The 13,702-nt window shown below is 45.5% G+C and overlaps 1 protein-coding gene across 1 annotated transcript; it reads left to right on the top strand.

The window, feature by feature from the left end:
* The first annotated feature begins 7,151 nt into the window (after positions 1-7,151).
* LOC109783395 (probable sugar phosphate/phosphate translocator At1g06470) lies at positions 7,152-13,635 on the top strand. The gene is made up of 12 exons (XM_020342001.4): positions 7,152-7,880; positions 8,006-8,175; positions 8,273-8,358; positions 8,463-8,512; positions 9,043-9,110; positions 9,824-9,924; positions 10,067-10,079; positions 10,635-10,819; positions 10,906-10,992; positions 11,552-11,646; positions 12,205-12,368; positions 13,148-13,635. Exons 1-11 carry the CDS (start codon positions 7,561-7,563, stop codon positions 12,332-12,334), a joined length of 1,305 nt encoding a protein of 434 aa, XP_020197590.1. The 5' UTR covers positions 7,152-7,560; the 3' UTR covers positions 12,335-12,368; positions 13,148-13,635.
* The last annotated feature ends 67 nt before the right edge of the window (positions 13,636-13,702 follow it).

Here is a 13,702-nt window from a genome sequence, read left to right on the forward strand (position 1 = left end):
GGGAGCCCCTCCGAGATTGGATCTCCCTCTTTGTTCTCTTCTGTTTCGTGTTCCCCTGATTTGGCCGAAAACCGCTTCTTATATTCCGGGAGATCCGTAACTCCGATTGCGCTGAGATTTTAACACGATTTTTTTCCGGATATAAGCTTCCTTGCGCCCAAAGTAGATCTCCAACCAACGTACAAGGTGAGCACAACCCACCACCACGCACCAGGGGCCTCTGGCGCGCCCTGGTGTCTTGTGGGCTGTGTGGGCCTCCGTTTGCGGTGATTCCAACTCCCAAAAATCACATATATTCCAAAATAATTCTCCGTGAAATTTTGTTGCATTTGAACTTCGTTTGATATGGATTTTCTGCGATACAAAAAACATGCAAAAAATAGGAACTGGCACTGGGCACTGGATCAATAGGTTAGTCCAATAAATCATATAAAAAGTTGCCAAAAGTATGTAAAAATTGTATAATATTGGCATGAAACAATCAAAAATTATAGATACGACGGAGACGTATCATCCGTCGCCGCCGTTGTATCTCTCCGGTTATTGCCCAGGCATCGTAGGACGTCTGCAGCCCCCACCAACACACCTGCTCGCCTTGGACTGCGCCGCCATCCACCTAGGATCCCTCCGCAGCCAGGTACCCTCCTTTCCCCTACTGAAGTCGTCCATGGCAGACACCATGCCCGACGTCGACACGTGTTCGGTAAAATGCACTGAGCTGTTGTGTAGAACTTCTCGATGTTTTCTAGAGTAATTCAATTACGGGTACTCAGTAATGGAGGATGAATTGTTGTGTTATGCATGATTGATTGTATCTGCGTGCTTTGCAGGTAGAAATGCAAGGAGCTCGCTCGCTCTTTTGGCAGCGCATGCATGCTTCCTTTCATGAGAAAAAGAACTTCACGCCCTACGACATATGCACGTCATCCATGGACGCAATGTGAGAAGTCGATATCACATCGATGGCACACCATCTGCAACTCCATCATGAACTTTTTTGCTGCGATTTACCGAGTGGAAACAATGTGGCCATTGTGCTTGGCAACTAGGGAGATCATAAGTTTTACTTCATGTTGCTCTACATGTTGATTAATTCATTTATTCACTCAATGTTGCTCTACATGTTGTATAGCCAGCACGCGTTGTCGTGAAGTACTACATGACCGAGCGCATACCATTCATGTACATGCATTGTTCAATGAAGCTCAAGGGGCATTATGCGTGGGACGACATGTGCCCGCTCTGGCTCTAGTATCGCTAAATTTGAAAAACTTGATGAACATCTGGTTATCTCGTATGTAATATTTACTATTGTTGTATTATTGGTATTTGCATTTTATTTATAGATGAATTGTGCTATTTTCTATAATTATTTTGAGTGTTGCGATCTTAGAAAAAACTGAGACGAACATTCAAGAAATAGGGTTGGATGGCCGGCTCTTGCATCAATGTTCGTAGACTGATCCTAACCAGTTCACAGAGAAACAATATATTAGTTTTAGGGTCAGCGTTGGAGATGGCGTAACGCTGGAATTAGAGCATCTACAACAGGAATTTCCTAATCCGGAGCTCTATACGTCTGCGAATGCACCTGCCGACAGTGACCTGACGGCCCTCAAATAATGCATTTTGCAATCACAATCCCTACTTTGAAAATATCAAATACATGCAAACACATGCAGCATTGATCATTTGGCCAAACATAGTTCAGTGCACATAAATACAAAGTGTTCGTACTCAAGAATACATGAAGTCAAACATAGTTCAAACGTAAATATTGTTCCTAATGCATAATTGATAAATTGAAGCAAAGTTCACTAATTTTCAGCATGGACCCACATATGCTCAACAAAATCATTCAGAAGTTGCAAATGTACATGTTGATCTCGCATTTATGCATGCATCTCTATAAAGTTGGCAATGTGCTCTGCCTCTTGTTCCGGGAGGCGGACCTAAATACCAGGTTTGTCAAAATCATGCGTGTGGGCTGCCCTTCATCCTCATCCTCGATAATCATGTTGTGCAAGATCACACAACATGTCATGAGTTGTCAAAGCGTCTCCGCTTCCCACGGCAGTCACTACACACAAGAACAAGTTTCTGCTCATTTGGAAGCCATGTCGAAAAAAAACCTTCATGGTATGTTGGGTCCACAGCGAAGCAGGCCGTGTACAGAAGCCGTGCATCGAAAATCCTATCCCGGGAAATAACTTTCCGACCCTTCATGGAGCCCTTGAAGTTCAACACGTGCTCCATCTCCTCTTGTATGCTCATCATCATCATTTCGGCATCTACGTCGTTACAATCTGACGAGGCAATGAACTCGTTGAATATGAATTCGTCAAGGTCGGGGTTCCCATAGCCATCATTCCACGACGAATACATCAGTGACCCGCAAGTAGAGGCCAAAAGAATAAAAACCGACTCGGACATTACGTGGAACACCTAGAGCACGAGGTGTATATAAGGGGGGAGTTGGACGTACCAGGGCGGCGACCTTGACCGGCTGCGGCACGGTCGGCGACAGTGTGGGTAGGGGCCTCAGGTGGCCAAGCTTTGGGTTTGGGATGACGGCGATGCAAAGATGGTGGCGGAAGTCCGGTGACAGCCGTGCGGACAAGGGAGAAAAGAAAAGAAGAGAGGGTTGGTCGGGAAAGGAGGGGTGCGTCCGGGCGTCTCTATATCTGTCGCAAATATGGGCCAGGTACAAAGAGTGCCGGTCAGTCTAGATGTTTGGACCGGATTTGTGTCCGGTCTGGTTAGGCAGAGGTCGCCTGGGCGTTTGGCACGGATTGAGGGTTCTGGCTGTAGATATTCTTGCCCAGTCAGACCGCAAGGGCCGGAGGCCGGTACACAACGGACGACATCCTTGATCACGCCGGCGACGCCGTCGGGGGGGGGGGGGGGGGGGGGCGGCCGGCCGGTGGCATGAAGGCGCGTGGAGCTAGCTGACGGGTACGGATAAGCAGCAGAGACGTACGTAGACGCGTGTGTCCACGTCAGGAGCACGTGCTTGCGTGCTTATCACACTCCACTCTGTCTGCCAGGTTCGGGGCCAAAAATGGATGAACCCAACTTGATAATGAATTTGAACCGGCACCCTTTTACCTTCCCACCAGAAAACTCCAGTGCAGCTTCTTTAATCATGGCTAAAAAAGAAGCTTAATCATGGCTGCCGGATCTCGCCGCCGGTGGGCAGGGCGTCGTGCATGGCATGGTACAATAACCAATCCGGCAATTTTCTTAACACTACGCGCGTGAGTTAGGTCCACCAAACGCCGGCGTCGCCTTCGGACAGTCCACGGGCACCTGACAGACAAACCTGCTTACTTGGGACGCCGCTAATTAAGTACTCGTACTACCAAGTGCTTGGACTCGACTGACTGAGACCTTTGCTTCGACACAAAAGAATGGTTGTTGCGGCCGGCCGGGTCGGGTCAGGCAAGCGATCGTGGATCCCGGGACCCGGAATCCGGATCAGGGTTAGTGATCGCCACGCTTTGGCATGGGATGAGAATGAGATCTGCTTTTTTGCCTCATGTGGGTGGATGGATCTCGGACTGATTCGCGCACCTACGTAGGACTACGTGGTTCCTCAGTTCTTTTACTCTCCGGCTTCGGCCTGCAGTGCACCGCCAAATTTGGAACCATGCATATGAGAATGTTTTTGCTTTGTCGTCCCCTCATGGGTCTTTCTTTCTTAGAGCATCTCCAACGGCCGCACAAAAATCTCGCGCCCAATAAAAGTTATAGCGCGCCACTTTAGCACTTTTAGTGCGCCGGAACCAATATTGCTTTAGCAGACACCCAAAGACGCGCGCCCAAAAAACAGACAGTGCAAATTGTGAAGCGCGCGCAATCCGGAGCCCAAAATATGCTGCGGACGATAGCGTTTTTCAGCGCGCGCCCAAAACTTTTTAGCGCTACAGCTTCTGCTGGAGCTGTTGGGCGCCCAAAAAAACGAATTTTTAGTGCGCGGAGCTCTTTTTGGGCGCCTGTTGGAGATGCTCTTAGGTCGATGCTATAGCGTTCGACTTCCCAAACTGAAATTCGCACCAATGCCCCACGAACCACGATGAACCCCTACCAACGTGCCTGCACTGCTGCTATTGTGACTTCTTTTTTGCAGGAATTATGAATCATGATCGCGGAAAGTAGGACAAAGACCTCTATTTTCCACTTTCTTGGGAACATTTAATTTTTTTACCACAATATGAAATCAACAAAGTCCACTGAACTTACATGAAAAACAGTTATTTAGATATAGTAGTGAGTCAATGGTTTAGTGGCTTTTTTCTAAGAGAGAACTGCCATTGAATTTATTTTAGGAAATTGTCGTTGAACTTTTCTAGTGTCATTTTGGCCCCCAAAAATTATTTATATACAAAGATATAAACACTACACTGTGCTTTCTTGTAATCAGCTCCAATTGTGTCGTTGCTTTGAGGGTCGTAGGTGGACCAACCTGTAATGGAGTGAATCGCTGATGGGCGTTATGTTTGGGTCTACCCCCAGGTGGCACCTGTATGTTGATTTCTATACTGCAGGTAAAAACATTACGAGTGTAATTGATTTGATGCCAAAAATTGGCATTGCCAACATTTGGCAAATGCCAAATATTGATTAGTGCATGGTTGCTTACCATGTCTCTTGCCAATCTCACAAGAAGCTGCAAAATTTTGGCAATTTTTTATATTGCCAATGCCAAACGTTGGCATCAAACCACACATAACAACTCACTCCACCTCACACACCAGATACTGCCTTCACTGGATAAGAACGAAGCCTGCAAAGGGTGAATAAACACACACTATAAAACAAGTGACCACAATAGACCATCTTAAGGAAAAGAGGCTTTACTCATGACTGAAGGACGACGTGACAAAGTGCACCTCACCCTCTAGCACAGTTTATATGTACTCTAAAATACGCTTAACCTTCATATTCTGGTGACATGACATGTATTTGACATACGAGGCCCATAAACCACACACAGACCCAATAAGACTCAATCCATCTTATAACACACCTTCTATCTCCCTCTCCCCCTTGCCCCTCCCCCTGTTTTCGTAAAAGAGGATACATCTCTGATCTTTGCGTCGACTTAACCATATAAATTATTAATGATGACAAATGAATCAGTTCAAAAAGGAGAAAAATATGGGAGGTCATCCACATAGTATATTCAAGTCCTATCTACCACCATGCCAGCGGGCGATATATCAACACATAAAACAACACCTTTTAAGAATGAATCTCTGCTTGCACATGGATGTTGGCTAACAACGGGACTTGTATGTCGCAAGAAGAAGAGTCATTTGTCGCCTTGATTTAAACTTTGCAACGGAATGTATCACAAATCTACATGAGCATATATCAGTCAACATTGGGCCTTGTAGTGAAAACCAGATCGAACTACAAACACATGTAAAGAACCACACGGTTATGTGCAAAGGAATGTGGATCATTCCATTGCAACCAGAAGCTAGTTATTATATCACTTTAAAGATAAAACATACGGGTCATGTGTTTTGGATGGGAGCTAGTTGCCATAGTTGACCAAACAATCTTGGTGAACATGAATGGCGCATTTGCTATGAAGCACAACTACCATGAAGGATGTAGTACACACATGTCTTTGGGCATGCATGAGCAAACCATCATGCCACAGCTAATTAATTATACTTCATGCACCAATCAATATATTTCTAGAACATTTGCATATAAGATTATAAGCATACCATGTATATTGTCAATTGTGTATGGTGGATCCGTCACGCGTTGAAGGATATTTTGTCCCTAGATCACACGAGATCGCTCCACCCAACTAACCTGGTGCCTGCAATTGCCATTACAGCTTATTTGTTCCTCTTAACAATTTAATTATTTTCATTATGTTTTGTTGCATGCCTTGAGAGTGCCATGGCCGCCCTGCGCTAAGCGCTAGCCACGACCCTCTATTCCTTTGCGACTGCTTTTCCTCTGCTCCCCCATTGGAAGGAGGCAGCAGAACTCGTTCCCATAGCCTCATGGTAGCGCTCAAGTTGGTGCTCAACTGCGGGGCTCTGGCGTCAGGTTTTGTGTTTGCCAAGCCCAAACCGAATCATCCGACGAAGACGACGAGAACAAACTCCAATCCATCTAAAAAAGCACGCCCATGAATTTCACCCGAACCTCAACTATCCATCCAAATTGAATCAAAATATACGAGGGCGTTGGACACACCTTCCCTGAAGCAAAGCCGGTCGCCACTTTCTTCTCCCCCGCCGGCCGACCCTTTCTTCCCCCCTCCAGCCGAAGCTAAACCGACCGAAAGCCCTTCAACCAGCGCGAGCGGGTGACCCCCATTGATTTCGAGGCTCGCCGGGGCCGGAGCCAACTGGATCCGCCGCCTACAAGGCCGCGCACCGAGCTTCGGGGCGAATCTATGGCGCTGGCGGCGGCTGCGACCCCGCAGAGCCAAATGAGCACCCGCCGCCCTCGAACTTGGTGGAATGGATGCGGCACGGGGCGGCGGTGCTAACGGACGGCACGGAGCAGTCGAGGGCAGCAAGCAACGATAGGGAGGTGCGGCGGCCGCAACCGCGGGAAGTGGGGCGGGAACGAAATCGGGCGGAAATGTCCTTCGTGCCAAGGGAAAGGGCTCCGGCAAAACAAGCCAATTCTCATAGATATGGTGAAAATTGGTCGTGGTTTGCAAGATCCCGTAAAACAAAATCTGAGACGATCGAATATAGGGATCTATTCGGGCCGGCAAATTGGTGAGTCCACACATGACAAAATTGTTGCGCGTACGGGGTTTGTCGAGCCCAAATTGGTGAGTCAGTGCCAAGGATAGCGCGTCGGATCTGCCAGATGTCGCACACACATGACAAAACTGTTGCGCGTCCGGGGTTCCTCTTGTATGGATCGGATGCGTGGAGATTTGTGACTTTCAGATCGGACGGCTGCGGAGGCGGCCGATCGGGTTGGAATATCAGTAAGACCACATTGTTTGACGCCGACAGGAGAGAGGCATGTGTGCGAAGGAGTGGAAGGATGATGCTGCCGGTGTACGCCTTGTTGTAGATATATAGATAAATAAAAGCAACGCCGTTGAAAAACGATGTCGGAGCAACGCGCGCGCCGACCACTCGATATAACGGGAAAAAACCCCTTCCATTTTACGACGTCTCGGCAGGCAGCGGCAACAAACCCAACCGGGCGCGCGCGCTCCAGCGGCCGGCCGGACCAGACCCGACCCGCGTCGCGCCACCCGCCAAATCCCACCGTCGCTCCGGCAGGCAGGCAGCGGGTCAGGTCAGGTCAGGTGAGCAGGCCAGCCGCAGCCACCTCCCTCTCCCCTCCCATCCCCTACCACCGCCCACTCCCCTGCCTCTGCCACCGGCGTCCCGTCCAGATCCCCGCCGCGGCCCTGCCCCGCCGCGGCATTGGCATTCGGCGCCCCGCTCCGTCCGCCCAGCCCCGCGCGCGATGCCGGCGGGCTCCTCCTTGTTATTGTTGTTGTTGTAGGAGGAGGAGGAGGGGATCTCTCTCTGCGTTCGTGGTTGAGGAGGAGGCATGCCGGAGGCGGACGTGCTGGCCGCGGTGACCGCGGCGGAGGTGGTGTCCCCGCGATCCGGCTACTTCCGGCAGCGGAGCATGCACGCCGCGGATCCGGACCGCAAGGCGTTCGACGTCGAGAACCCGCCGGGGGCCTCCGTGGGCGCCGCCGGCGCGGGAGCCGGAGGAGGACTCGGCCTGGGGCTCCGGCCCAGCGAGTCCGTCGCCAAGCTGGAGTCGCTGGAGCGGGCGGAGCGCGCCGCCCTGGCGCCCGCGGTGGTGCTCAAGACGGGGTTCTACATCCTCGTCTGGTACACCTTCAGCACCTGCCTCACCCTGTGAGTGCTCTGCCTCATCCTCCTCTGCTCCGCCTCCGGATCTCCCTCTCGCCAGCTCCTCCCGTGGGGAAAAAATAAATCAATGGAGGTTTTGATCTGGTTGCCTCCTTGTTCCTGTTGGGTAGATACAATAAGACGCTGCTGGGGGACAAGCTGGGCAAGTTCCCGGCGCCGCTGCTGATGAACACTGTGCACTTCGCGCTGCAGGCCGCGCTCTCCAAGATCATCCTGCTCTTCCAGGCCAAGGGGATCGACAGCGCCGTCGAGATGAGCTGGAAGGATTACTTCATGAGAGGTGACCATCCTCCTGCTCCACGATTCATCTCTCGGTTTACTTCCAGTTGCTCCATGGCTCTCTGTTTGCTCATGCTTCTGGCCTTGCCTCTCTGCAGTCGTCCCAACTGCTCTGGGAACCGCCCTCGACATTAACCTGAGCAACGCGTCTCTGGTGTTCATCACGGTCACGTTCGCCACTATGGTCTGTCAGCCGCAAAAGTGATTTAGTCCACTTACAGTTTCGATTTCACTGCATCCTGAATCGAGTTCAGCTAACTTGATTTCTGAATTTTGACCTTTTTGCAGTGTAAATCGGCATCGCCAATATTCCTTTTGCTATTTGCTTTCGCATTTCGGTGAGTCTTGTAATTGGATAACTGCTGTGCCATGGCTTTCTAGTGCTGCGGTTTTAGCTGGGATGCTCATTCTCGTTCCATTGATTATTGTTTGTTCAGCTTGACAGTTAGTTGTGGAGTTGATTTATCCATATTAGCAGAGCAGGGCATGCATTTTTACTAATTCTCATTAACTGGCAACATAACTTTACTCTATATTATTATTCCTACTTTTGAAGATGATAATTTGAAGAACCCAATGCTGCAACTGATCTATTTTTTGGGTGGGTTAAGCCAGTACATAGGTATTGCTAGTTCGTTCACGCATGGCCAAAACTGTGTTGATCAAATGTAAATCATTAAAAAAGCCAGTGTCTCTAGACAATAGACGGATTACTAATTTCGATGGTGAATAATCATGCCCGCACCACTTAATTCTATAACATCCATTTATTTTTCTTATGCAATTGCAACCTATAGCCTAGAGGGCTAACATATACAAACTGCGTTCAATTTTATATGGCTCTAAAAGTTGCTTCCTGGTTTACTAGGCTGGAGAGCCCCAGCATCAAGCTTCTAGGAATCATAGTTGTCATTTCCATTGGGGTTCTGTTGACAGGTATGTAGCCTCAGCGTGTTTAAATGGATAGAGGTTTATTATGGTAGCTGCTGAGAAAATAGTTTCTTCAGTATCAGCCAGCTTATTACTAAGATTGCATTATTTATATTTTTGTGGTTGTCCATCTCTGTAATTATTCCACTTTGGTTTATAGCCACATCATGTATAGTAGGGTTTCCATTATTTTTCAGTGGCCAAGTACACTACTTTCAAGTCATTCGAAATTCACCTAACTGTGTAATATCCCAACAAATTAAAAACAACACACTACTCGTAAAAATAGTTGATAAGCCAGTACATGTTTCCAATACTAGCAATTGAATGGAGAACTGGGATGTTCTGGAAATTAGTCTCACCACTGGCTATCATTTTATATTATCTTAACATTTGGACAACCAAGTTGTTTTGGGGTACATATCAGAGCGCTTAGCACAGTTGTTTTAGCGACTTGATTGTCTCGCCAGGTGGAAAGTATTGTTCTTCTAGGCAGTTTTAATCCAGTACTGAGCTGAAGCTGCTGAAGAAAGGATCTGGGGTTGTATTTTTTCGAGCAACCATCTGTGGTTGTATATATTAATTCCAGTTTTGTAGTTGAATGATTTTCCTGTCTAAGTTACCTCAATTGTTGTCCTCCAATTTGTAGTCCTTTTTGAATGCTTCAAGAATGCATCTTGGACTTGCCTTTTGTGATTTAACAATATTATTTTCATCAGTTGCCAGGGAAACTGCGTTTGACTTCTGGGGCTTCATATTTGTGACGCTTGCTGCTGTTATGTCAGGATTCCGCTGGTCCATGACTCAGATTCTATTGCAAGTATGTGTAATGACTAATGTTATTCAAATGCCTTGAGAATTATCACCAACCTCCCATCTTTCCTGTTTTCCTTTTTTCTTATACACTTCCTGTGGCTAACGGTTTGTTTTATTTATGTGCATGTGGATATTGATATTTCAAGAAAGATAGTTATGGTATGTTGCTTCACATGCGCACTTCCATGCCTCTCTTTTTTCCTTCAGTACTTCTAATGCCCAATAGTTTGAATGCATCTTTTATGCATATCATTAAGGCATTTGCTCTGGGTTTAGCTCCTTTTCTCCAGCTAATATGCTTGGTTCTTGCAATTTTATTTTATCTCCTGAATGAGGGCCTTGAAGGTGTTGAATGAGAGCTCGATCCTCTCTTTTCTAGAGCCGTTGCACATTTCTGATCATGGAGATAATCAAATGGTCCAGCAGTTAAAAAACTTGATATAATTGAAACTTAAATTTGGTATAGAATCTGAAGTATGGGCTTTATGATTTTGATCTTAAGTTCTGAAGTATCAGGAACAGGGCTCCTATTTCATAGGTATTAGTTATAGTTCTGCTTGATCCATCCCGTTTTCCCTAGTAGCTCTAGCTCCAGATTTTCATCTAGAGGCCAGAGCTTGGATAAATACGGGGCAAATATTATTTAGTAAACTTAGAAATCCTGATTTGGCTACTAGGAGTTCATGAGCTCAATAACCCATCTTCCTTTGGCAGGCCTGAAAGATCCAATCACCCTGATGAGTCATGTTACTCCGGTGATGGCCATAGCCACCATGGTACTATCTCTTCTGTTGGATCCTTGGAGTGATTTTCGAAAGAACACGTATTTCGATAACCCATGGCACGTCATGCGCAGTTTCTTACTTATGCTAATCGGAGGAAGCTTGGCTTTTTTCATGGTAATGATTGTTTATTTGATTACAAAACGAACTTGTCAGAAATATCATAGATGATTGACTGTCATGATATATTATATCAACTGCAGGTGTTAACGGAGTATATACTTGTTTCAGCAACAAGTGCTATAACTGTGACGATAGCTGGGGTAGTAAAGGAAGCTGTAACCATCTTGGTAATATTTGAAATCTATTCTTTCCTAAAAGAGTAATTGTTTTATATTTACTTGCATCTGTCATCTGCGTCGGAATGTAAATCCGCAAACACCTACCAAAGTAGTATCTTTCTATATTAGCTGATATTTATCAGAACACTGTTATTAACATGAATGCCACCTCGTTTAAAATAAAATCAGGATGAGGTAAGTGGTTAGGCAATTGATAACTCATGAACAGGAAGAACTAAATTCTGAACCACAAAATGGAACTGATCTGTTGTTTGTTCAGAAGTTAAGATTAAGAAGTATCAAAGGAAGAAATTCCCGTCAGTAGCTAATTCATTTTTGGCATACACTAATAGAGGCGAGCTATCAGTAGTCATATACAAAAGTCCAACAACATTTCTTGTGTATGCTTCTCTGCTAGAGTGTTGGTTCTAGCATGAAGATGAATACTGCACTTGATATCATTCATAGCCCAAAAGAGAATATTGTTCTTAGATTCCATATGATCCAGAACCAAAATCTTGTAGTAATTGATGTCCCTTATGAAGAAAATTTTACCTTGTTCTTTCAGGTTGCAGTATTTTATTTTCATGATGAATTTACTTGGTTGAAAGGGGTTGGTCTTACCACTACTATGGTTGGTGTTAGCTTATTCAACTGGTACAAGTAAGTGACTCTTGATATTAAAGACTTCGTTACAGCTTACATATTCTTCTTGGGAACGCAACTGAGCTGAGGCAAGCTGAACCATTGCCATTTGGTCAATGTTACAATACCTATTTATCTCAGAAGTAAATAAGTATTGTTAGATGGCTCTTATGATGTTTGTTTAGGACAGCTTAGCTCGGAGACATGAATACTGAAGTAATTCGGACCCAAAGTTCATTTGTTTTGACTTGTTGAATAGTATTGGTCCCACATTTTTGTTCTGCCTAGACCATCATCTTCTACAGTGCTGCCTGACAGTTTATTTAACGAATCATACTGTGGTCCACAAATTGTCAGTCTTTGACACAACATAAATACTTCTGTGCACACATGCATGGATATAGATATTTACGAAAACATTTTTCATTGTTTAGCCCATGCCAATAGTTGAGGTTCAAATTCACATTCATCTTCAAAATGATTACTTTCTTGATATTGTGGTGGATGGACCAAGGACATGTGGCATACTACATTGTTCATCTTTTCTTGGTTTCATATATTTATGGCTGATGACAGGTATGAGAAATTCAAGAAGGGTCAGATAAATGAGGATGGAGTCGATTCACCTTCATTTAGTGGGGATGCCAAATATATTATTCTAGATGACCTGGAAGATGAGGATGGGTTTCTGGATGAAGATACATAATTTTGGAATGTGGCAACATTTTAACTGCCACTTGGTAAGGTTCCCTTGCATATCTTATAAAACAAGAACTACTTGCATTATTGAGCAGACTTAGGCACACAGATGTCATCCGTGTTTATAAGCCACTAAAGTGACTAGTCCATTTTGTCTCATCAGTGTCCAAGTAACAGTAATTACGTAAACATAATGACTATTCCATAGATTGTTTTTTGTACTAGTCATCAATGCATAAACTGTTCAACCTCCTACTTTTGCAAGTCTTGAAAGGATGAAACTGAAAGGTGGAAGAGGGGAAGGGGGGCTTTTTTTTGGTATTTAAGACCCTGTTCGGAACCTCTCAAATCTCAAAACTCCGCTCCGCGCTGTAGAGGAAACGAGGAGCTCAGTTTGAGCCACTCCCTGAAATTGTGCTGTCGTTCCTTCTGCTCCAGGAGCCGCAGTTGTGGAGCAAAGAGGATCCGAACAGGTCCTAAAATGCCCATATTATGATGTAGTCTGTGCTAGTAACTAAATGATGAGTGTCAAGAGCAAGAAGAAGGTGAATGTCAGAGCATGAAAAATAGACCCGCTTCTGTGTTGTATGACGAAGTTTACGAAGAAAAGTTTTGATCAAATACTCGGACTTGCAGAAGAATCTGACAGTCATTTCTGTGTCAAGAATTGCTGCAGGGCTTTTAATGTGACTTCAGTATCATTCCTGACATATCGCAATAATGTTTGTTAAGATTATTCAGCTCTTGTTCTTGCACTTAGCATTTTTGTGCCGTTCCCGTAACAAATGCACTGACGACTTAATCAATCTGATTTTGGCAGGATTGTTGATGCCTTTAGACCATTGATGGCTGCCTGCTGAAATAATACTCATGGAGGTTTTCTACAGAGACATACAAACACACAAGCAATCTGTGTGAGCTTAATCCATCTCACATTGAGGTTGAATGCTTGATTGACTGAATGGCCACCTGGATTGCAGTATATCATACTATGAGCTAACTTCACTGGAACATTTTGAGAGGATCGGCAGGTGGTACAAATCGGCCTGCTTGTTCATAATGGAAGTTACTTAAAACCGACTGATATTAGCTTGTTTTTCCTTTCTCTTCGTGTGGGCGCAAACATGCACATATTCATTATAAAACCTCCACATTTTTGGTGCCTAGGCATATTCATCCGCTGTGTAGATCAAAGTGTAAGAGTGACCACACATACCCCACATGTGCTGCTCCCTTGAAAGCTTAGGGACAGCCTCTGATTATTTGTAATCTGTAAAACTGTGAGTGAAAAAGGATTGTTCTTCTCTACTGTATCTTGCAACTCTGCAGTTTGTGCTTTAACACTAGTATTCCATAGCTCTTGTTGTCCTGTTGA

This window comes from Aegilops tauschii, chromosome 7 (genome assembly GCF_002575655.3).
Source record: "Aegilops tauschii subsp. strangulata cultivar AL8/78 chromosome 7, Aet v6.0, whole genome shotgun sequence".
Taxonomy (NCBI): Eukaryota; Viridiplantae; Streptophyta; class Magnoliopsida; order Poales; family Poaceae; genus Aegilops; species Aegilops tauschii.

Bases quoted from the DNA above. Each gene is read 5' to 3' on its own strand.
- LOC109783395 (XM_020342001.4), top strand. From the start codon at position 7,561: ATGCCGGAGGCGGACGTGCTGGCCGCGGTGACCGCGGCGGAGGTGGTG. The intron at 7,881-8,005 runs GTGAGTGCTCTG...CCTGTTGGGTAG, and splicing joins TTCAGCACCTGCCTCACCCT to ATACAATAAGACGCTGCTGG. The intron at 11,647-12,204 runs GTAAGTGACTCT...GGCTGATGACAG, and splicing joins AGCTTATTCAACTGGTACAA to GTATGAGAAATTCAAGAAGG.